This window comes from Mustela erminea, chromosome 19, assembly GCF_009829155.1.
Source record: "Mustela erminea isolate mMusErm1 chromosome 19, mMusErm1.Pri, whole genome shotgun sequence".
In the NCBI taxonomy this organism is placed as follows: Eukaryota; Metazoa; Chordata; class Mammalia; order Carnivora; family Mustelidae; genus Mustela; species Mustela erminea.
In genome coordinates this window covers 56683042-56706079 of record NC_045632.1, presented here as the reverse complement: position 1 = coordinate 56706079, position 23038 = coordinate 56683042, and the positions used below count along the sequence as shown (strand labels likewise).

At 53.3% G+C, this 23038-nt stretch overlaps 1 protein-coding gene across 1 annotated transcript in view; it reads left to right on the top strand.

Moving 5' to 3' along the window:
* Positions 1-23038, top strand: part of COTL1 (coactosin like F-actin binding protein 1) — a 39477-nt gene that overhangs the window by 11563 nt on the left and 4876 nt on the right. Inside the window, exon 3 of the mRNA XM_032324223.1 lies at positions 12113-12270. Coding sequence (XP_032180114.1) covers positions 12113-12270 — 158 coding nt within the window. The remainder of the gene's footprint in view (positions 1-12112; positions 12271-23038) is intronic.

Below are 23038 nucleotides of genomic sequence, written 5' to 3'. Positions count from 1 at the left end.
CAATCTCATCAGCAAAGGCCCTTTGGTCCTGTCAGCTCACACCATCATAGGTTCTTGAGATAAGGATGCAGACATCTTTGGGGCCATGTTTTGCCAGCCACCATGATCTAATGATTTCATATAATCTACACTCTGGCCCAATTTGGTAGGAAAATGGAGGCTCAGAGATGTGCAGACGCTGGCCCAAGGTTGCACAGAGGCCCAGTTCTTCTCCTCTCCTAGTGTCTGCCTCCCTGACCACCACTCTAGACACCGGGCTGCTTCCCTACACCTGAAACTGAAAAATTTGTTTTTTAAAGAGAGGGAAGGGGCGCCTGGGTGTCTCAGTCAGCTAAGCGTCCACCTCTTGATTTCAGCTCAGGTCATGATCTTGGGGTCCTGGAATGGAGCCCGGCACTGGGGTCCCAGCTCAGCAGGGAGTTGACTTCTCCCTTTCCCTCTGCCCCAACCCCTTCTAAAATAAATACATAAATCTTAAAAAAAAAAGGTGGGGGGGGGAGGGAAGACCACAGGCAAGCTCTTTTCTTCCCGCACCCCAGCCTTATCGAGAAATAACTGATGCGTCACTCTCAGGGTGAGGCATACGGCGGGAAGGTTTGATTTACTCGCACTGTGACTAGATTGCCACCGACGCTTCCCCCACATCTGTCACCTGGTATGGATACCATAATGCCATAATGAGAAAGAAAAGAAATTTCTCCTTGTGATGAGAACTCTTAGGATCCACGCTCACAATTGCTTTCTACGAGCTCTTTTCTCGAAGGCTAACAGACAGACCCTAAGGCCCGCATCTCTGGCTGGAGGCCCATTTGTGGGATTACGCAGCTCGGAGGCCATTTTTCTGCCTTTCTTGAAGTGGCCAACCTGGGGTGGCCTCTGACAAGCAGCTCGTGATTCCGGTGCCCGGGTTGGAATTCTGACTTTACGACTTTGGTCTAACCTGATGTGCCTGAGAGGTCATCTGAAGTGACTATAGTCCAGAAAGGGATGAAAACTACTTTTGGAACCCTCGTGTGCTGCTGGTGGGGAAGGAAAACGGTGGTGCCGTTGTGAAGGACAGTTCGACTGTTCCTAAAAAGTTTAAACCTCTCAAGTCAACCTCTTAGTATTTACCCAAGAGGAAACCCCAAACCCAAACTTGGAAACACCTGTCTGCACAAAGCCCTGTGTATGAACATTGCCAGCAGCGTTATTCCCAATAGACAAAAAGTGGAAACCACCCCAGTAACCCTCTTCTCAGGAAGGACAGACAAGGTGCCTCTCTCCACATCGTGGACTATTACTTAAGCACAGAAGGAAGAAAATACTGATCCATGCTATACGCAGGACAAACCTTGGAGACATTATGCCAAGGGACAGAAGCCAGGCACCAAAGGCCATGTATTGTATGACCCCATGTGTTCAAAGTTTCCAGAACAAGTAAGTCCATAGAACTAGAAGGCAGATGAGTGGTTGGTGGGGTGTGGACAGGGGAGGAAGAGTGACTGCTAGTGGGTATGAGGTCTCCTTTGGAGCATGATGACGTGTTTTGGGATTGGACCTGGTGATCATACTGAAAACCAATGAACTGTACACTTCAAAGGGGGTGTGCCTTTTTATGGTATGTAATTGATCTGTCAGTCTTTTTTAAAAAAATATTTTATTTATTCATTCGACAGAGAGAGACACAGTGAGAGAGACAACACAGCAGAAGGAGAGGGAGAGGGAGAAACAGGCTCCACGCAGGGCAGGGAGCCCAGTGCGAGGCTCAATCCCAGGACCCTGGGATCGTGCCTGAGCTAAAGGCAGAGGCTCAATGACTGAGCCACTCAGGCGCCCCAATCTCTCAGTCTTTACAATGTGTAGGAGAAACGGGGGTGAGCAGGAGGACAGAAATCCAGCAGGGCTGCTGGGAAGCCTGTATGGAGGGTGGGGTTCAGGGCTGGCAGGGCCCAGAGTGTGGCAGGCCTTGTGGGTCACGGTGACAGCTCTGGGTTTTACTTGAGCATTTTATTCCTGTGCCTTCTGTTCTAGAACTTTCTAGCATTTCGCCTTGGTCCTTTTTGTGGTGAATCCCCCGGTCAGCATGTTTTGTTCTGCCATTGTTCCCTCGGTTTCAGAGCTGCCCATCCCCATGGCGATCCTCCATCCCCACGGGCCCCGCAGATGCATCAGCGCCCTGGGCCCTCCACCTTTCGTGAGCATCTGACCTCCTGAGTTGCCAAACTCCTTGCCACTTCCATTCGCTCCATGATAGTTGACCTTTTGTCTCATGGTCTAGCATTTTTTACCACCAGTTCTGTGCCGGGCCCCATTCCGAGGGCTTTAGCTATCAGCTCTGATGAGGGTTGATATCCAGAGACCCAGTGCCCAGGGCTGGACCCTCCTCTCCTCTGATCTAGTGCCCGGCACGGGGCTGGTGTTGGCGATCTGTTTGTCTCATTGCCTGAAACCCTGGCATTGGAAATGAGCATGTAAAGAAAAATTAAATGGCGGAGCTTCTGTCTTATATATTCTCATGAGCTAACAAATAAGTGAATGGCTAAAAGTAAAACATGCCAGCTGTAAGTGTGCTGGCAGACTTGAAAGCCGGGCTGTTAACAGCTACAGGGATAAAAGCCACTCGTGAGCTCTGTCCCCGTCACTTAGGGGCTCCAAGGCAGAGGTGGGAAAGCCACGCCCCAATCCAGAGAACCGGGGATGGGGGGACTGGAGGCCACTGGGACCGCGGTCACTCCATGGAAGGAGGTGGGTACGGGACACCCGCCTGGGTCTCCTGGCTCCCCCAGGCTGCTGAGGTTGGGAGCATGCTTTGTTCCCCTGGGGACAGTGTACTTGGGGACATGAACACAAAAGGTAGCTAGGACCCCACATTACATATCTCTCGATAATTCTAGCAACGTTGTGTCAGTCTGCTTTTCCCACGTGCTTTTATTTAAGGGGCACATTTGTCTAGACCAGCCATTCAGCTGCTCTCTGTCTGCCCACATCTGATCATTTCTGCCTGTCTGTCCACTCCTGCTCTCTGGGGGCCAGAAGCCACACTTTTAAAATCCAGGAAGGGGATTGGTTTTATTTTTCTAAGATGGCATCTCCAGTGAACTGAATGCAGCCGACAGGGGGGACTAGAAAGCTTTCCAGCGGCCATAGCAGAGGGGACCAGGGTTCTTCGTGTGTTCAGGGATCTGCACTGAGCACATGCAGCGTGACCGGCATTGTCGTGGGTATTTGATAGAGTAGGGGACAAGACTGCTGCCCTCCTGCAGGGTAGGGAGGAACCAACCATAGGAGCCCTCAGGAGAGCCATTCTGAGCCTCTAAATGCTTATTTTATACGCAGTAATAGTAAGTCAGTTATATGCTACTCTAGCCCGTGACTCATCAGACAGAGAGAATGGCTGGTAAAGAAAGGCATCTGGACTTGCCCCAAGAGGCTGTTGCTTTCACCTGTGGAGTTCTGTCAGAATCCCTCCCCTGAGTTGTTACCATGAGCCCATTTGTCCCTATCTTGTTAGCTGGGCAAACTCTAGGTTGTCCTTCAAGATCCAGATCACACGTCACCTCCTCCGTGAAGCCTGCCTTGATTACCACTGCCCAGGCTGAATGAGTTTCCTTCTTTCTTTGATGTTCCCATTCGCCCTGTGACACCTTGTTGCTAGAGCACTGACGACATTGTGTAATTACACTTTGTTTTTGTCTGCCAGGCTAGACGGGGTATCTTTGGAGGGTAGGGACTGTGTCTTATTCAGCAAAGTCCCCCGCGTCACAGACTGTCAGTGTTTGTGAGATGACAGACTGACCGCGGTGGAGGACGTAGCAACATGAGTGCAGAGCCGAGCACTACAGGGAGTTTTGTGCTGGGACAGTCACACGCTTCCGCATCCCCACGGTGTCCTGCTGCAGGTGCGGGAGACACAGGCTCCTCCTTGGGGGAACTGGTTATGGCCTCTGTTCCCTAAGCCAGAAGGTAGAGTTGGGTGTTGCAGGCTGACTTCCATTTAAGGAAGTAAAAGGAACCATCAAAAAAAGAAAAAAAAATCTTGGTGTCTTGTCACTGGGGGAGAGCCTTCCGCTACCCGGGTAATCTGGGTATCCGGATCAGTCCAGTCCCGGAGGGTCCTAGCCAAGTAATCATCTTGCTTTTCCTCTGGCTATCTTGTACTCCATTTTCTCGTGTTCTCCATCAAAGTAGGAAGCTGGGTCATTTGCGTTTAATGAAAATGCAGCGAGTAAGGAATCACTGGAGAAGTCTCCCGCTTCGGGGAACGAGGTCACAGACATCCACCTGCACGCGCACCGAGGCCTCAAGTGCGGGGACCGTGTGCGCACGCGCGGCTTCAAGCTCAGCAGCCAGAGCTCCATTCATGCTCTCCGAGCAACCAATAGCGCGGGGTTGTATTCCTAGGATAATGGGCTTGCTTTATTAGTTTTTTTTCTTCTTGTGTTTCTTGTTTTCTAAACATTTTTTGAGTGGGACCAGAGGTTTTCGTCGTGCTCGTCGTGGTCATTGTTGTTTTGTTCATGAGGGCAAACAATAAAAATCACCTTGAAAAAGAGAGTGGGTAATATGGGACTTTTCAGGAATGATAGGTCTCTTCTCTTCAAGGGAGGAACTGGCTGCTGTCAGCCTCAGGCCTCACCCCCTCCACGGGGCACCCAACAAGCCCTCTGTCTTCGGAGTCCCAGGGAGAACGTTTTTTCCACATCTCACGTCCTGGTCTGTGAGTGCCTGGGCCCCCCGCACTGAGCCGCCGGCTGGAAGGGAGGCCTGTCCACAGCCCACACGGGACTCGCCCTGGGCAGCAGGACGCACGACCTCTTCCCCATTTCCTCTCGTCCTCACTCCAGGGAGCTGGGAGCTCACTTGGCGGAAGCTGACAACTCAGCTTTTTCGGTGTGTGGGTTGGTTTCTTCCTTACCGAACCTTGTTTGCATAACTTCTTAGGGAGTCTATATAAGGTAAGGTCAGCTTTAGAGCGAGCTGCAATCCTGTCTTGCTCTGGGGCAATTTCCTCCCTGTGTCTCCTTCCCCTTTCTTTTGTCTTGCTCTGAAGTTCACTCTTGGGCGGAAATTATGAAATGAGGTGCCTCTCTGCCTCTCTGTTGCCCAGCAGGTGTGCAGTGGTGCCTACTGTGTGCCTGGTGCTGTGGGATGTCACAGCGACCGGACAGATAGAAAAGTAGCCCAGTAGATCCACAGGACATGCACAGAGTGGCTACTCAGGTGGTTAGACCCTGATTTTTGCTTATTTGTACTGATGTGCTGATTCTTCTCTACTTCGTGTTCTGTGTGAAATGGGGGGGGGGGGGAGTGTTCAGAGCATTTGCAAACAAATGTATTTGTAAAACAATTGTAAACAAAACCCAGAGGGTTTTGTCCCTTTCTATCCAGGGCTGGCTTCAAGGAGAGGCAGAGGGGAGAAGGTTTGGGAGAAGGTGGGGGTCCTCAGTCAGTGCAGCCTTGCATGGGGTCCCCCCAGGTGCGAATGCTGGATGGCGTGGTCAGAATGTGCCTCTTGGTGGTTACCTGAGCGGAGCGGGATTTCAAGTTGGGGTGGGAGGGGCGGGGGAGTCCTTGAGAGCTAGGTGGACATTCTGTGCCATTTACAGTTTTTGGGAAAATACGGGGCTGCTTGTTCTGGTGGCTGCAGTGGTCCCAGCGAGGTCTGAGCCCTCCTCCTTTCCTTCCTCCGCTCCCGTGCCCTGTGTGGTCATCTCCCCTCCGCCTGCCTCCGCCTGCACCCACCTTGTCCTGCGCACTTAGCCTCACCCCCAGTCCTCCTTCCGCCCCGTCTCTGCTTCTGGATCCCTCTTGCTCGTTCGGCCCCAGACAGCTCAGGAGGAGACGGTGAGGAGGGAAGATTGTCAACGGGAGAGAAAGGACAGAAATGCAGGGTGGAGAAGGGGCTGAAGGCAGGAGGCGTTGTGGAGGAGAGAATGAAAAGGAACCACAGTGACTTTCTGGGCACCTACTTGGTGCCAGGCCGCGCCAGTGAACTTGGTGGTGAGGGCCTCATGTTGTGTATTAACTTGCTCAGTAAATGAAGGAAGGTAAGGACCTTGCAGGGAGAAACAGGACACGGAACCAAGTAGGCCCTGCCTGGTGTCTTTCCATCCTGAGCTGACGGGGCTGTAGGGCCACGGGAGCTCTTTCACACCATGAGGCCTCCAAGACCTCCTAGAAGGTCAGGTTCTTTTGAGAGTGAGGTTTATTCATGCCGTGTGAATGACTAAGACGTTGGCTGGGTGGGAAGGGGCGGGTGTCCACAGCCTGGATTCGGGGACAGGGCCTGTTGTGCAATCAGCCTGGGTTCTGAGCTTACAGTGCTGTCCAGAGGACAACTGGTGATGGCACGGACAGTCCTCAAGGATGGCGCACTCCCGGTCTTGGTTTGTCGCGGGCTGATGTCTCCTCCAAGACGGGGCTCTGTGTGATCTCATGATGCGTTTGTGATTCCTTGTCAGTGATGTCTCATGTCTTTTTTTTTTTTTTTTTTTTTTTTTTTTTTTTTTTTTTGACAGAGATCACAAGTAGGCAGAGAGACAGGTGGGGGGTGGAGCAGGCTCCCCACTGAGCAGGGAGCCTGATGCGGGGCTCGATCCCAGGACCCTGAGATCATGACCTGAGCTGAAGGCAGAGGCTTTAACCCACTGAGCCACCCAGGCGCCCCCATGATGTCTCATGTCTAATGGATGATCCAGAGGTGACAGAAAGGACCCCTGCTACCCTGTGTCACGGCTCCGTAGCTCTGTAGCTCTGTTCTCTGTTGAGAAGAAGAGCGCGTCTCTTCCTTGGGCTGTGGGATTTGAGCGAGGGAGAGTCTTGGGGGGACCATCCTGATGGTCTTCGGTGATGAGATACTCAGGAGTCCCGCCTAGATGCCTCTAAGTCTGTAAATTCTGATGTGGAGAAGCCAGGCCATACAGGAAGCTCCTTTTCAGGATCACTTCCTCAAACTAAAAGAAGTGTGGGTGGGAAGGAAAGGGGTGGGCTGAACTCAGGGCGCTTCAGCTTCTCTGCCCCTGAGAACTTCCGTTTCACCCCTCCCCTGCCAGGGCTGGGTGGGCTCTCTTTTCCCCGCTTTCTCTAGATCAGTGCTTCTCAGGCTTTGGAGGCCCCAGAATCCCCCGGGGCGCGTCCTCCCAGAGCTGGTGAATCGGCAAGTCTGGGCTGGACCCCAGCAGCCACGGTCCCATGGTTTCCTGGGGGCTGCTGGTGCTGCTGGTTCCGGGGGGCTCTCCTCTGGGAACAGTGCTCCAATGAGCAGGGAATGTGGGTTCTGGCTGCTGACTGCATCAGCATTCTGAGCCTCAGTGTTTTTAGCTGGGAAGTGGGCCTGGGAGCAGTGTCAACCATACAGAGATGGTCTTGGGATAAAGAAATGTGCCAACAAGTGTATGGGCTTAGAACGGTGCCCGGCATGTTGTCCGTGCTCAGTAAATGGCTTCTGTTATCCTCAGGACCCTCGTTTGTCGAATCTGCCCGCCCCAGTGCTTAGCACTGTGCTTGGCACCTAGTAGGTCCTTGAGCAGTGCTCGCAGAGCAGTGCTCACGAACAGTGGCCAATGCCTGTGTGCCTGGGGACGCCCCTGCTTTTAAATGCAGAGGAGTGAGCATAAGTATGGTGGGTGCAGAAAGCCCAGTAGAGGGAGAAGCAGGGAGGCCACGGTTGGGGCTGGCAGGGCTTGGAGGCACTGAGGCCCCGGCCTGGGGCAGTTTCAGGGGAGAGGTGAGGACCCGGGAGCCATGCCCGGCACAGATCCCCTTTCCTGTAACCCTTACCGCTGCCTCTGGACTGTGCAGATGGGGACGCGGAGGTTTAGAGCTCTGCGTGCATCTGGTCCAGGTCACAGAGCTGGCGTGAAGGTGGGGGTGCTTCTAATGGATTCCAGAACTTGGCCTGTCAGCCTGGGTGCTGGGGAGCAGAAGGCGGAGGGGGACTAGCTGAGGCAGCAGCTGGTGTAGACGGCTGTGCAGAGGCCTGGGCCTGGCTCCCCCCACCGGGGTTACCCGGAGCTGCAACCCCAGCTCCTGAGCCGCGGGCTGGAAAGATTGTGCCGTGGGCCCTCTGGGGACTGAGCAGCACCATGAGGGTGATGGGCGTCGCCAGTCCCCACGCCCTCCAGACCAGCTGCCATCATAGTGCGCACACACACAGGGACGTGCACACACGTCCATGCACACACGCGTGCAAGTGTACACACACGCGTTCTCTCCGTATACGATGTGGCTTCGCTCTGCCTTTCTGGTGGTACACCCACGTTTTCCCGTGTGTGAGCGGGGTGCCCGCAGGAGGAAAGGGAGGGGAGGGCTGTTCTCCACTCAGATGCTGCACGCGTGTGTTTTGTGAGCCCCGTTTGTCCAGAAGCAGGAAGGTGGCCCAACTCATGACTAAGAACTAAAACTTCCCCGTGCTCTAGCCAGCTGGAGGTCAGAGCAGGCTCGAGCCTCCTTCAGGGTGAGTGGGGGAGAGAGGCTCCGGGTCATATGGGCAGCTCCAACAATGTCGCTCCGACAAACCCGCTTTCCTCTGCGGACTCAGCTGACTTTTCAGCGTCTGGGGCTGTACACGTTTGTGAGCATAACGTGACTCTTGGTCACGTTAGCGATCATGTCGGCCACAGCATTGTCAGATAAGCGCCCAGCAGCCACCTAGGAAAACCCGTCCCTCCTGTCAGTAGAATGTAAATGACATTGAGGCAGGTCCGCTGCCGCCAGGTTCCCTGTGCCCTTGGTTGGGAGGGTGGGGGTGGCGGGACTCACTTCTTGGGCGTCTATCTCATGCCTGGTCCTGGGCTGGTACGTGGGACACACAGCTTGGAACTTCCCCACGTGGAGGCTTTGGCCAGTGATGGGGCACTGGGGATCCAGCTGCCGACACAGGCACCCAAGCCTCCAGGCTTCCAGCATGGGGATGGGAGACAGAGTGGTTCCCATGGAAACAGGCTGCTTTGGCACGAGCAAGTCGGGAGGCTCCCAATGTGCGGCCCTGCCTCCCTCTCTGATCAAGGCAGCAGTTTCATTAAACACCCTGCCACGGTGTCTGGGTTTCCTCCACCACGGCCGTGCAGCTGCTCAGAGGAGGGTGCTGGCTTCCCGCGTGCAGCTCCAGAACCGGGGGAGGGGGGGCCTTCCCCCCCAAGGCTGCACCAGCCACGCGTGGCTGCATACGTTCAGTTCCCCCGTCCTGCCACCCCGTTTCCTGTGCTCACTGCCCACCTGGCCGCGCCGTCCCGTGGCCGCAGCCTCACGGAGGCGTTCCCACCGTGGCCAGGCCGGTTGGGTGCACAGTGTTCCTATTTAATCCTTGCGACCGGCTGATGAGGGAGGTGCAGAATCACGCCAACCTGGAAACCTCCCAGACGTGCCTCAGCAGGTGAACGGATGAGCAGAAGGGGCGCACCCATACCCGAGAGTATTATTCAGCCGTAAAGGGGGACCGATGGCGCCAGTGTTCTGAGTGAAAGAAGGCCACGGATCGTGGGCGTCTGTCTACATGAGATGTCCCGAGTAGGCAGATCCAGAGGCAAAAGGCAGATTTGTGTTGCTTCGGGCTGGGCGGAGGGGCAGGGGAAGGACCGTCATGGGTAGTGGTTGGGTCGCAAAGCATCGTGAGTGCACTCGATGCTGCAGAATTGTACCCCGTAAAGTAGTTACAGGGTGAGCCTTCTGGTCTGTGACTTTAACCTTTTACTGTGACTTCTTTTTCAAGAAAAGGAAAGGATGAACCAAAAAGATCACCCCATTTTACAGGCGAGGCAGCTGAGGCTCAGTGCTTGGGGATTAAGTCCGAGTCCTTGAGGATAAGAGCTGGAGCCCTCACCCTGTTTGGGAGTCTCCGGACTTCTGCTTCCTTCCCTCCCGTGGCCAGACTGCCACCAAGCCCTGTTGATTTGGCCTGTGAAACATCCCTGCGACTGTCCTCTGTCCCCACTGACCCCCATGGTCCAATCCCACAGTGGGTATCCGCCAGACTCCTGTGGCCGGACAGACACACGCAGGCCACCCAGGCTTACCGTGACGAGTCACTTGGCCCGTCCCGTGACTTCTGAGCCCCACCCGTCGCACAGTGAAGTGCCTGTTGATGAAGACGACAGTGGTGTCCCCTCCCCTGTGGCCCACCTCACAGCATCATTATAAAGCCAACCTGAGACCGTGAAATATCAGTGTGTTTTATAAACTGTGACTGGTGATTGTGATCTGTTCCCTTTAAGACATCAGTGCCGTGGAGCTGTGTAGCCTGGACCGCGGGGTCCAAATCAGGAGCCTGGGGCTGGCCGAGAGCTGTGTTCCTTGGCTCCCTTGGGTGCGCATGAGACAGCATGGCTCATGGGCCAGGATGTGCTCAGGCTCTGCTGTTCCCAGCCAGGCAGCGACCTTAACCAGCTTTAGATGGTCTTCTTTACACTCAGAAGGTGTGGGGCCTTGGGTCTTGCTGTAAACCTATATGCTGTGTGGGGTTCAGCAGGGAGGCACCTGGGAAGGCTAGGAGGAAGATGCCTTGATTTTAAAAAAGAAAATACACAGAGAAGCCCCCATGTGGTCCTTGGACCCACAGATCAGTGTCACCTAGGAGCCCATCCGAGATCTGTGAGCTCTGAATGTGCATTTTGGGGAGATCCCCAAGCGATTCAGAGACACACACACATGCTTGCACAGCACAGCTCTCCACTCTCTTTGGGGACTTGAGAAAGCCTAAAGGCAGTAGCTAGAAGCCCTTTGAGAACAGAAGAGCTGAGCCGAGCAGCTAGCCAGAGGTGAACAGCCCGAAGCTGGTACTGGGCAGCCGTCTCCCACTAGGGACAATGATGAGCTCTCTCCAATAAAGGCAATTAAAATACGGACTATTTAGGAACTAAGCTGAGCACAAAATGTTGGTGGAAAACGCAGAGGGTCTTGATTCGATGGGGACACAAACTGCCCAGAAGTTCATTCTCAGCTGGGGGCCGTTCCCCCTCCGAGAGGACGCGGGGCAATGTCTGGCCACGTTTTTGGTTGATGTAACTGGGGTGGGGGCCTGATACTAGCCTCCACTGGGCGGGGGGCCAGGGATGCCGTTCAGAAACCGTGCCTTGAACGGGCTAGTCCCAACCACTAAGAGTGATCCAGCCCCAAGAATCAGGAGTGCCGAGGCGAAGAAACCCTAGACCATCCTGTGGGAAACGCACACTCTGCAGGGTCACTCTAAAATCTCAAGACTGGGGCGCCTGGGTGGCTCAGTGGGTTAGGCCGCTGCCTTCGGCTCAGGTCATGATCTCAGGGTCCTGGGATCGAGTCCCGCATCGGGCTCTCTGCTGAGTGGAGAGCCTGCTTTCCTCTCTCTCTCTCTGCCTGTCTCTCTGTCTACTTGTGCTCTCTCTCTGTCAAATAAGTAAATTAAAAAAAAAAAAATCTTTAAAAAATAAAAAATAAAAAAAAAAATAAAATCTCAAGACTGTCGCCAATATTTTTATAATGCGTAACAGTGGCGGGCCATTGGAAGGGACAATAATGGAAAAAAGCGTGGTAATGAGACAAAAGATGGGTAGATGTGGATGAGTGGGACAACCCCCCCCCCCAAGACCTTTTAGTAGCAGCAGATCTGTAACATGTAACCAGCAGGACACACCCAACAGAACCATACTCCGCATTCTTCCTTGCGCTAACCATCCAGCCATGAGCTAGACATGCCCAGTGGTCCTAGAGACCTATCCCACGCCAAGATCAGGGCCACCCTGTCCCCCCACCATCCACCCCCCATCTCGGTTCCCATTCCGAGCAGCGCCTCGGGGGATAAGAAGACCCGAGAAAGGTCTTGATAAATCAGACGCAGAATCTGAGCCTTCCTTGACCACGTGAGGGATTGGGGGTGGGGAGCTCAGGGTTAATGGCCAGTGAGGCCTGTGTTCCCAAACCACCATGGCCTGAAATGCCCACATGGCCTCGGGAATGTCCCGGGCCCCTCTGCTCCCAGCTGTGAAATGGGCCTCGGAGACCTGTGGCGCCGTCGCCGGATTGCACGAGTTGGCCAAGGTCAGTGTTGGGCTCCTGCCGCGCCGCTCTGGGAGCATTCTGGCTCATGGCTCCTCCTTGGGAGCAAAGTCTGGGAATGTTCTCACCGAGCACGGTGCCCTGTTCTTGCTGTTGACGACAGATGACGTCCGGTTGTTTGCCTTTGTGCGCTTCACCACCGGGGATGCCATGAGCAAGAGGTCCAAGTTCGCCCTCATCACGTGGATCGGCGAGAGCGTCAGCGGGCTGCAGCGAGCCAAAACCGGCACGGACAAGACCCTGGTGAAGGAGGTCGTGCAGGTCAGTGGTCTTGGGTCCTTTCTGGGTCTGGGCGGGTCGCGTCTCACCGAGATCACCATCCCCAGGGACGGGGTGGGCTGGGTTGAGCTCCTAGGATGGAAAGCAAGCCACGCCACATCTCTGGATCCCCAGAGCCACTGAGGACGTGTTCCCAGGGCTGTGGGTGGGGTGCGGGCAGGGGGCTGTAGCTGGGTTTGTGGTCTTGACCACCACATAATGGAAACGTGGCCGCTGAGGGCCTACCTCTGGGATGGGGGAGGTGATTCGTGAAGAAGGGGGCAGGAAGGATGACCAAAGTGGTGGCCACTGCCTACATGGATCATGGGTGACGGTGGCTGACTTCCAGGGGTGGCTGTGAGGGCACAGCGGGAGACTTTGTGCATGTCCTCTAACCGGGGTCTGGCACACAATGGGTGCCAGTAAAAACACCTGTACTCCCCAGCCCTTGCTAGGTTAGTAGGAAGAGGGGTTTTGCCCCTGAGATTCCTAAGTTTTACGTAGAGGGCTCTCTTGCCAGGTGTTTCTCTGGTCTGGATGTAACCAAAATTGACACCATCAGAAACGTCCGAGATGGTTCGTGTGGGACGAGGGTTGGGTCCCACTGAAAAGAGAATGTCTGATTTCCAGAAAGATAAACCGGGGTGGAAGGGAGGTGAGGAAGAGTTCTCTCCTTCAAAGGGTTCTCCCTTTTGCAAAAGGGTTTCTCAAAGCCCACGATCAGAACGTGGTATGGGCTTGCTTTCTGAGCCGATAGAAATATTCTTCAGTTGACTGTGGTGATGGTTGAACAGATCTGAGACTATGTGAAAAGCCATTGAATTGTAAGAACCAAAAACAGAACAAACACAAGCATAGGCTGTGTGGTTCGTGGTATCGTGGATTGGATCCTGGAACAGAAAAACTGGTGAAATCGGAACCAGGTCTGGAGTTTAGTTAATGGTAACATTTCTGGGTCGGATTCTCCATTGTGCCAACTTAGCGCAGGAACGTACGATGTTAGCCAACACGCACATGGAGTGTGGGGTGTGTGGGAACTCCCCTATGTCCCTCCTGCCGCTTTTCCGTAGGTCTAAAATTATCCCACAAATAAAACTTGGGCTTAAAAAATCATGTTAGGAAAGAAAAAAGAATTCCCATCCTTGCATTATGGTGGCCTGTCTTCCGTTCTTCCTGCCAGCTCTGGAGGCCAGCTCCCCCCGCCCCTGTGCATCTCAGCCCGAAAATCACACTAGGTGGGCACCCCCCCCCCCGCCCCCACCGAAGTAATTTCATAAGTGATACGGCTGCAGTCTCTGTCACGAGCGTTTTTCTGGCGGCTGAGTGTGCGGTTCAGTGTACTGGTGCACAGTAATGTACTCCGTGTTCCCCTGCTGTTGGCCTTTTGGGCTGCTTCCAGTTTTTATTTTTGTAAGTAATGTTCTAACCAACATTTTAATAAATGCAGCTCCTTTGGCTTTCCCACTGAATTATTTCTTTAGGATACGTTTTCAGGAGGCGGGGTTCCCAGAGTCCAGAGGTATGAAAATCATTTTTAGAAAGGTCTGAGTTATCAGCTGGTCTTCTCTGAGCGGGTTAGCACCAGATCTGGGAGACAGTCAGTGTTTATTTCATAAATGTCATGGAGTTCCTGTCCTCCCCAGCATCACTGGCTAACACCCCGGTTCTGGAGAGCCCCCTACTCAGCCCCACGGGCTGTTTTTCTCCGGCTCCGTTTGGGGTTTAATGGTTACCCAGCTTACAGGGCTCTCCTTTGTGGGAGCAGAATGAGAAATACCTGAGTGCCTGTTTCGAGGCCAAAGGTCTCCTGCTGAATGCCACCTTCCACGCGCATTCCTTTTCCCGCTGGCCAACCTGGACCTGCGCCTTCGTGGCCAGCAGAGAAGGGAGGGCGTGTGGGGAGAGAGCGCTCGCCAGTGGGACGGTCTTTTGAATCTTGCCGGTCTCCTTTTGTCTTTCCATTTAAAAAATTATGGTAAAATACAGTGACATAAAATTGCTCATTTTCCCCATTTTCAAGCGTATGACTCAGTGGTGTTAAAGCACAGTCACAGTGTTGGGCAACCACTATCCCTGTCTAGTTCCAGAACATTTCCGTTCATCTCCAAAGGAAACCCCATCGCACGAGCAGGCTGCAGAGTTCCTTTCAGGTCTGGAACTCGGCTCAGTTTAGTTGAGTGAGCCGGGGACCAAGGCTGATCTCGGGAAATAGAATTCTGCGGTGTGAAGTTTCACTGGGGACTGTTGGTTGTTATCCATTTGTCCGAATGCTCAAAGACCTTGAAGCAAAAAAGGGGAATTGCGTGGCTTTCTAAACTGGGAAGCGCACAATTTCCGGACTTTAGGTGTGGCTGGATCCAGGGTTCCAGCAGTAGCTTTCTCTCATCTCTCTTTTCTCTGGGTCTGGCTTCAGTGGCCTCCATACAGCAGCAACAGTCCAGGCTATGGTGGTTCTTCTGGGTATTGATCCGGGGGAAGAGGGAGCCCTTACTGTCTGTCATTCCCTTAAAAGGACCCTGATTGGCTCAACTTAGGTCACATGCACATCCCATGGGCAGGGAGGCGGGTCTTCATGATTGGCAGCTCAGGCATGTTCCCAGGTGTGAGAGGGATGCTGGTAGATGGAAAGGGAAAGTCACCCATGTCCACTAGGGTGGGGGAACTTGGATGCCCTCTCGAACTGCAGGTGCAGTGAGACATTTTTGACCTTTACCTTTTGCCTTTGTCATTTCTGCATTTAAAAGGGTTTATTTATTGGGGCAGCTGGGTGACTCAGTGAGTTAAGCCTCTGCCTTCAGCTCAGGTCATGATCTTAGGGTCCTGGGATCGAGCCCCGAATCGGGCTCTCTGCTCAGCAGGGAGCCTGCTTCCTCCTCTCTCTCTCTGCCTGCCTCTCTGCCTACTTTTGATCTCTGTCAAATAAAATCTTTTTAATAAATAAATAAATAAAAGGTTTTAATATCCAAAGCTATCACAATAGCTCATGTGTATGCTACAGTTGCAAATGTACCCATTTGTTACAAAGGGTCAATTACGCGGCCCACTGGTGTCTTTCCACAGTCATTAAAATAGTGCTGAGCCTGGTGTACCTGCCAGTTTCCCCTCTGTTTCCCCTCTATTTCATAGGGACTCAGAGCAGATGTTCTCTAAGGGACCTTCCAGATGGGCCAGTCTGGATTCTGTGGACTGTGGCCCACAGCACTTCTCCACCTGCCTCTTACCATGATTTCCACGTGAAGAAGAAGTGGGTTGACTGTCAGATTGCCAATAACCCCCCGGGTTTTATTGTAATGAAGCAATAGGCCCACACCCTGGTACCTTGCATGAAATGTAGTCGATAGAAATGGACGTAAGAGATACTGGAATCCGAAAAGGCCAGTCTTCATGCCCCCACTGCCTGGCCATGGCCAAGTCACTCTTCCTTCCTGGGCTGTCATTTCCTTATCTATGAAATGAAGAGTTGAGTGGGTTGACTTGCTTTGTCATGTTCCGTTTTGACACACTCGGAAACGTTTTCATTTAAAAAATGTGGTGCTTTTGTCTAGGATGATGTTCCTTTAAAGGAGCCTTAGCTTACTTTGTCAGTGGGGGGGGGGTTGCAGTGCTGTGGGTGGGAGGGCAGCTCTTTGAGCCGCTGGTGTGGGCTCACCTTCCGGCGGCAGCACCTGCTGGCCACCTTGGGTGTGTTCTTCCCTTCTCTGGGCCTCAGTCCTCTGAAGTCCAAAACGGGGGTAATGCAGTGTCTGCCTCTCACAGTTGAGCAAAAAGGGGGAGGTGCTTAGAACCACATCGGGTAAGGACCTGGATGTGGTAGCTACTATTATTCCCAGCTTCCCCTTTTTCTTTTTTTGCTTTTTTAAGTTTTATTTATTTGACAGAGAGCGAGAACACAAGCAGGGGGTGCAGCAGAGCTGGGGGAAACAGACTCCCCGCTGAGCAGGGAGCCCGATGCGGGGCTCGATCCTAGGACCCTGAGATCATGACCTGAGCTGAAGGCAGATGCTTAACCATCTGAGCCACCCAAGAGCCCCCTGGCTTCCCCTTTTCGACAAGACCTTGAGGCCTGGCTCTCCATCTTCATTGTGCATTATTTCCTTAGGAGATGATAAGTCTGTGGTCGAGCCACGTGGCCTCACTGGCCTGCACATGGCTTGGACTGGAGTCCCCACTGTCAGCACCACCAGAGGTCCCGGCCTTGCTCACCCTGGTCGCTGCCGATGTCAGCCGGTTCATCCCTCCCCAGGGCCTGCTGTCAGGTGCATTAGCAGATGGGGAAAGTGAGGCCTGGGGCACTGCTAGGACTTGCCCCAAAGCCCGGGCTCACAGCAGATCCAGCCCAGTGTCCAGAGGAATTCAAAGTCAGAAGCTTTGACTGTGGCTGTCTAGGCTGTGCTCTGTGCCAGGCTGAGAAACTGAGATGGGTCCATGTCCAGGGGAAAGCAAGACAATCAAGATGGGCTTCTGGGCAAGGCGGGCTGGACAGTGGTGACACCCGGACCGGGGTCTGTTGCAGAGGGAGGGGGGCTCGGCCGGATGGACAGCATGCCGGGCTGCCCCACCCTGCCTGTCGCCTGCCGCACAGAAGGGCCCGGCTGGTGCTGGGGACAGAACACACGGGCCATTGTTCCGGCGCCTATGCGGGATTACGGGGACAATGCAGGCCCCACTGCTAGGGCCCTGCTGTCCGGACTGGCCCAGGCTGTCTTGATTTAGAGCAGACTCCATCCGTGATGCATCGTGCTGGCCTTGCAGAATGGCTTTATTCATGTGGTCCTTCTATTTATTTTTTAACACCCTGTGAAGGCTCACGGGGTGGGGAGACCATAGGGTCCGTCTCTGCTTTCGGCCTTGGGGAAGGAGAGCAGCCATGCTGCCCCCAACAAGCAGCGGGGACAGCGAGGACGGACGTTTCAGCGACAGTGTGGGACTAATGGCTGGACGTTCAGCGACAGTGTGGAGCTAATGGCTTAATGGGAATTCCCACGGCTTCTAAACCCCAGGACTGGGGTCGGCGTAAATGCTAGACCTCTCACCCCACAGGGCTGAGACCAGACGGAGCTAACAGTCCAGCCAGAAGGCCACGTCTGTGTACCACTGTGCTAATAATGCACATAACAGTAGTTTTATTGTGCCCCCGCCATGTGCTTGGCACTTAGGACGTTCCCCTATTAAAATCATTAATTTTTTTGCGACAAGGCCGGTTCTATCCTTATCCCCATTTTATAGATGAGGGGCCTGGGTCCCAGGGAAGCCAGGTCACTTGCTCAGGGTCCCAGTGCTTGGACATGGCGGAGCCCTGCTTGGCGCCCAGACCACCTAGTCCCAGAGCCCCAACATGGTCACCTGTCCCTGCGGCCCATTTCCAGAGTCCTCAGCACCAAGAAAATGTTCTGAGGTCACATGCGGTTTGGAAACCCTACCTCTGTCGATTCACATGGCCCATTAAAGGCTCTGGAGAAGTTGTGTGGGAAATAAACCTCTTAGATTTATTTTTAAACTTACTCCATCTTTTTGATGGAAGGGCCTTTAAAATAAAAACTGGAGATGGCATATCACTGCTCAGCACTTGATTTAAAGAAGAAAAAGATGCTGCTGTGTCAAATGGAAAAGATCATGCATGGGCTTAAGGGGGCGTGAGGCCCAAGTTGATCTCCTGGCCCTTTCAGCCCTTCGCTTCGGGACCTCAGGCAAGTAGCTTTATCTTTTGAATCTGTGAAAGAGCTGTCCTGAAAAGGAGAGTGTTAATTCCCATGGCCCCGTTGGAAGGATTAAAGAAATACAAGGGGTGGAGAAAGGGTTTCTCTGTTTGGGTGACTGGTGAACTTCTGTTCATCCTTCAGAACCTTCCCTCTTGGTGAAGGTTTCCATTCTCCTACCAGCCCCCTTCAGAATCGGCCGCTCCTTCTGTGTTTCTCCTATGATCCCATGAATGATAGATTTCCATGAATTATAAGTAAATGACCCTAGAAGATAATCTCGAGGGCAGGGACCATGGCTGCTTCCAGAGCCCCCTTGTGTCTAGAGGAGTACGAAAACAGGTGCTAAAAAGTGGAGAAACGAATCTGTTCACAGAGGCCTCAGACTGTCTTTCTTTTTGCATATTCCTAGGACAGAAGAAGAACATTCCTAAATGTTCAACAGCCCGTCTTGGGATTATATTAAATTGTGGAAACTGGTTACACACAGGGAGGGATTTGGGGGTGGACTGGAATTTCCAAACACTGTGCTTCTGTTCCTGTAGCAAGCCGAGGTGCGAGCCGCCTGGGTTGGCCGGGAGAATGCACACTCGTCCGCGTCATGAGATTTCTGGGGCTACTGCCCTCCCTTCAAAGTGCTCGCTGCTGCCCAGCACTCTGGGGACCTGGTACTCTGGGGACTGGCTGTGGCTGCTTCGAGGCTCTCCAGAGGGTGTGAGCTGTTTGTTTTCACCAGGAATGTGGGTGCTTCTTCAAGCTCGTGGTTTATGGAAAGGCCCTTTATTCTCCAAACCAGAAAGACCTTCTGTGCTCATGCATTTCACCTGCGCCTGGGCTCAGGCAAGGGGGCTTTTTGTGGCTTGTGTCCTGTGTTTAAGACACAGAGGACCTGATCAGAAATACAAAGCCCCAGGCAGCCTGCGAAGGGCTGTGTGGGTATCGGGGTGGGGTGGGGGGTGCTGTCATTACACCCACTACTCAGATGTGAAGGCTGAGGCTTGGATGCGTGTGTCCTTGAGCCAAGGCAGAAGCAGCTGGTGGAGGATCAGAGCCCACTTTCCTTGTGGGGAGCCATGGGACCCAGTCTGTGCTCCTGTTCCCAGGAAGTTACGGTTCTTAGGGGAGAGAGGAGGATGGCTCATGCTCTGAGCCTGGAACAGAAATGGCAGCCACTTGCACAAGCCAAGAGCACTACCCAGTGGGCTGGGGCCTGGGTACCCCCTCGCTAATCTCCAGATGGGTCCCAGCCCTCGGCCAGCCAGTGGTGGCAGGGCCCCGCCTGGTCACCCGCCAGCAGCTGGCCTCCTGACACGGTCACCGGCATACGGTTTGGTTTCCCTGCCGCAGGGACCTAGCTAGAGCGCAGTCAGGTCTTCCCCAAAGGAGCCCCGAGCACTGAGTCCAGTCCCCTCCTCTTCGTGGGGGACACGCGTGTACCCCACGATCTTGCTGGGCTAGAGCTGCCTGTGCTCTTTGCAGCTTGTGTCCTTCAGATTTGTCCTGTTTCTCGTCCCTTCCATGGGCCACTCCTCACTTTCGTACTTCTCTTGCCAGTATCTGTCCCTGGGTACGCTGCCTTGGAGAGTCCCTTCTGGAACCAGCCCCAGGCCGCCTGTTTTCTCCCCCAGGGCGCTGTGTTTTTTTTAAAAATGGTTCAGACGAAATGAAGAAATGAAATGGTGACGAGCCACAGTCCCCCACCTCTCATAGCGATTTCATGAATGTGTTTTTGGTTTTCATAATTTTAATGTCTGAATACTGTTCTGTTCAGGGAGTGTGGTAGGTGGGTGTGCCCGCTCCTAGTAATGACCTTGGCACGGGCCTCATGGTGGGGGCCACACCCAGCCCACCACTCAGCAGGCGTGACCTCTTGTCGGCCACTTCACTTCCCTGAACTTGAGCTCCCTCTGAAAATTTGGGATGATAATATCTAACTCACGGGATTGTAGAAGTTCAATAAAATATGGCATTAAATTCCTGCTGTATATGAAGTGTTCGATGCGGATACTATCTACTTACTCAGGTTTTGTTGAAATGGGAAGACAATCTGGTGTTTGCTGACAATGAACATCTGTGAGTATATATTATAATAATCTGTTGAATTATTTCCCGGAAAAATTCCCCAAAGTGGGTGTGGCCGAGAAGAAAGGCTAGCATAGTTTTGACCAGGCGGAAATGGAAAACATAAGCCTGGGTTTAATTGTGCTTGTCCGTTGATCAATAGCGGGGGCTGTGGGTTAAGAAGGCTTCTGATGCTGAGTGTGGACTCGTGCGAAAAGCGCCATCATTGATGATGATGTCCGCTGTGGGTGCGGGAGGACCACAGCATGTTTCCCACATTCCTGCCATTTCCGATCTCGATGTGGCCATACTCAGACATCAGCAGATGGGCATCGGGGCTTCTGACTGGTCCAGATGCAACCAAAATTCCCAGTGCCCCCGTGAAATGTGACCGAATGCCTCCCCCTTGTCCTCTGTTTTCTCCCTAGCGAAGTAGGGTCATGTCATTCGTGAACTGCACCGGTGACGCAGGGGCCTTTGTTCCCGAATCTGCCAAACGCGAGGCCGTGCCATGTTGCTGTTTGTTTATTCCCCTTCTCTAGGATGACTCATGCCTGTTACAAGAACCTGTTCTTTTTGAGTAAATTATACCTTGCTGGAAGGATTTTAAAAACCTGGGCCTTTGAAGTGCCTTAGAATGGTCGTAGGAGGGCAGATGTGGGGGGCGCAGGAGGGGTTGGCAGCTGAACGCCTGGCGGGTTTGATCCTGTGCATTTTCATCTGGTCCTTGTTCCTTGGAAGTTTCCTTTCTCCCCCCACGATGCAGGCAGGGGGCACTGACAGCTTTCCTTCAGCACACTGAGCTCTTTGGCCTATAATTAATCTTCACCCACTTGGGGAAAAGATACATTGTTGAGGTCAGCATGTCTCTCGTCTACCCCCTGCCCCAGCACACATGCGGGGGAGGAGAGATTGTGTTCCCCGCATTTCAGTGCAGGGGATAGGGATGGACCTGAAGCTAGCACGCATCTCCCTGTTGAAAGCCAGTCTCCGATCCCACAGTTGACTTTCCTGTGCCAGTTTTCCCCCCTGCCCCTCAGACTCTGGCATCCACTGTAGAATTTGGTCCCATGTTGCCTGGTGGCTTAGAGTCAAAGTCCTGGATGGCTGGTGGGAAAGTGCCAGGACCGCCTGTTGTCTTGCCCACTTCTTTCATGGAGCAAGAGACCAGGGCCCAGAACCATTAACTGCTTCCCGTGGGACGTTTCTAGAGGCCCATCTGGTTCTCTTCTTCTGCTCTCAGACTCTCAGAGAGCCCTCAGCACCATTGTATCTCTTTGGATACAATGATACCAAAAAAACTTCCCTCACCCAAGTTTGTAGAAGTGTGCATTGCCGCCATCATAAACTTACGTGTCCCAAACTCCACATCGGTTTGTCTTCCCGGACCTTTCTCTACACTCACATTCTCTGCATAGGTTAGTCATAGTGTTCCGGGGAGCAGACCCGACACTTCTACCGCAGTGGCTGGAGGTGCCCAGCTTTTGGGTTGCAGCGGGATTTGCTGTCTTCTCTCTGCAAGGGCGAGGAGGTGTCCGTGTCTCTGCTTTGGTTATTTTGAGGAATGGCCTGGACTTTCCTTCATTAAAATGAGTGGTGGGGGTGAAGAAAGCATTGTGGGTGAGAGAAGAGGAACCGGCCGCTCCCTGTCCCTCACTCTTGGGCATTTCAGGAAACTTTCCATGTCAGATTCCCCTGATAGGCTTGGGAACAAAGGGGAACCTCGGATCACTTAAAATATCACCTCGTCCTTCTTGGGAACCCTCCTCGAGTGTTCAGGCCTTATGCACAGTCCTCAGATCCTCCCGACAGCCTCAGGATGTAGGTCTTGTCCTCATTTGCACACGGGGAGACTGGGGCGGGGGTGGGGGTAGAGTATGGGGGTGGCGGAGTGTGTTGGAGGGAAGGGTGGGAAGTCCCAGGGAGGTGGGGGGAGGGAGGTTCTTGGGGAGGGCCAACTGCTGGAGGTGCAAGTGGACAACTGTTCCTGTTTGTGTTTGCACCAAACCCCAAGCCCACGCCCAGCACATTTCGGGACTAAAGCTGGGGTTTAAACCCAGGCCACTGGGAGCCATTTCAAAGGGACATGGTTTAGGGGCTCCTGAGTGACTCAGTTGGTTCAGTGCCCAACTCTTGATCTTAGCTCAGATATTGATCTCAGGGTTGTGAGTTCAAGCCCCACATCGGGCTCCACACTGGGTGTGGAGCCTACTTTAAAAAAAAAAAAGTTAGAAAAAAAGTGAAATGGTTTAAAACCAAGGTTAGGCAAGTATTTAAGCACTTTTTATTTTTTTATTTTTTTTACAGATTTTATTTATTTATTTGACAGACAGAGATCACACATAGGCAGAGAGCCAGGCAGAGAGAGAGGAAGGGAAGCAGGCTCCCCGCTGAGCAGAGAGCCCAATGTGGGGCTCGATTCCAAGACCCTGGGATCACGACCTGAGCCGAAAGCAGAAGCATTAACCCACTGAGCCACCCAGGCACCCCTTTAAGCACTTTTTAAACCGGCCTTGCAGATAGATGCTAGACTATGTACAGAGCCTGGTTCTAACCTGTCCTTGTCTGGAGTCACCTTCCTGGGAACAGAGCACCAGAAGCATCCACCAGAAGCAGTGTCTGTTAGACCTTTGAAATATGAACATTATGCACTTGAGAAACATCACAGGGACAAATGTGTCCTGAACTGGGTTATTGCATGTCTCGAGGCCATCCTGGAGTCAGGTTTAGATGGGTGGGCCTCACAAACAAGAGGGAAGGACTCTTTCTGGAAGCTATGAGCCAGGGACAAAGTGTTTCTAGATATGACAGAGAAGATCATTCTGGAACCACAGGTGACTGTGCCTCCAGACAGTCCCCTCTTTCTTTGAAGCCTTTGACATGTGGCTTTAGTGGCCTTGAGGATATGACAGGCTGTGGTGGGAGGTACGGGCAGTCTGGAGCAGAGGGAGAGAGAGGACAGGGCAGACCAGGCTGGAACCTGCCCCCCGACCCCCTGCACCGGGGCCCCTGCC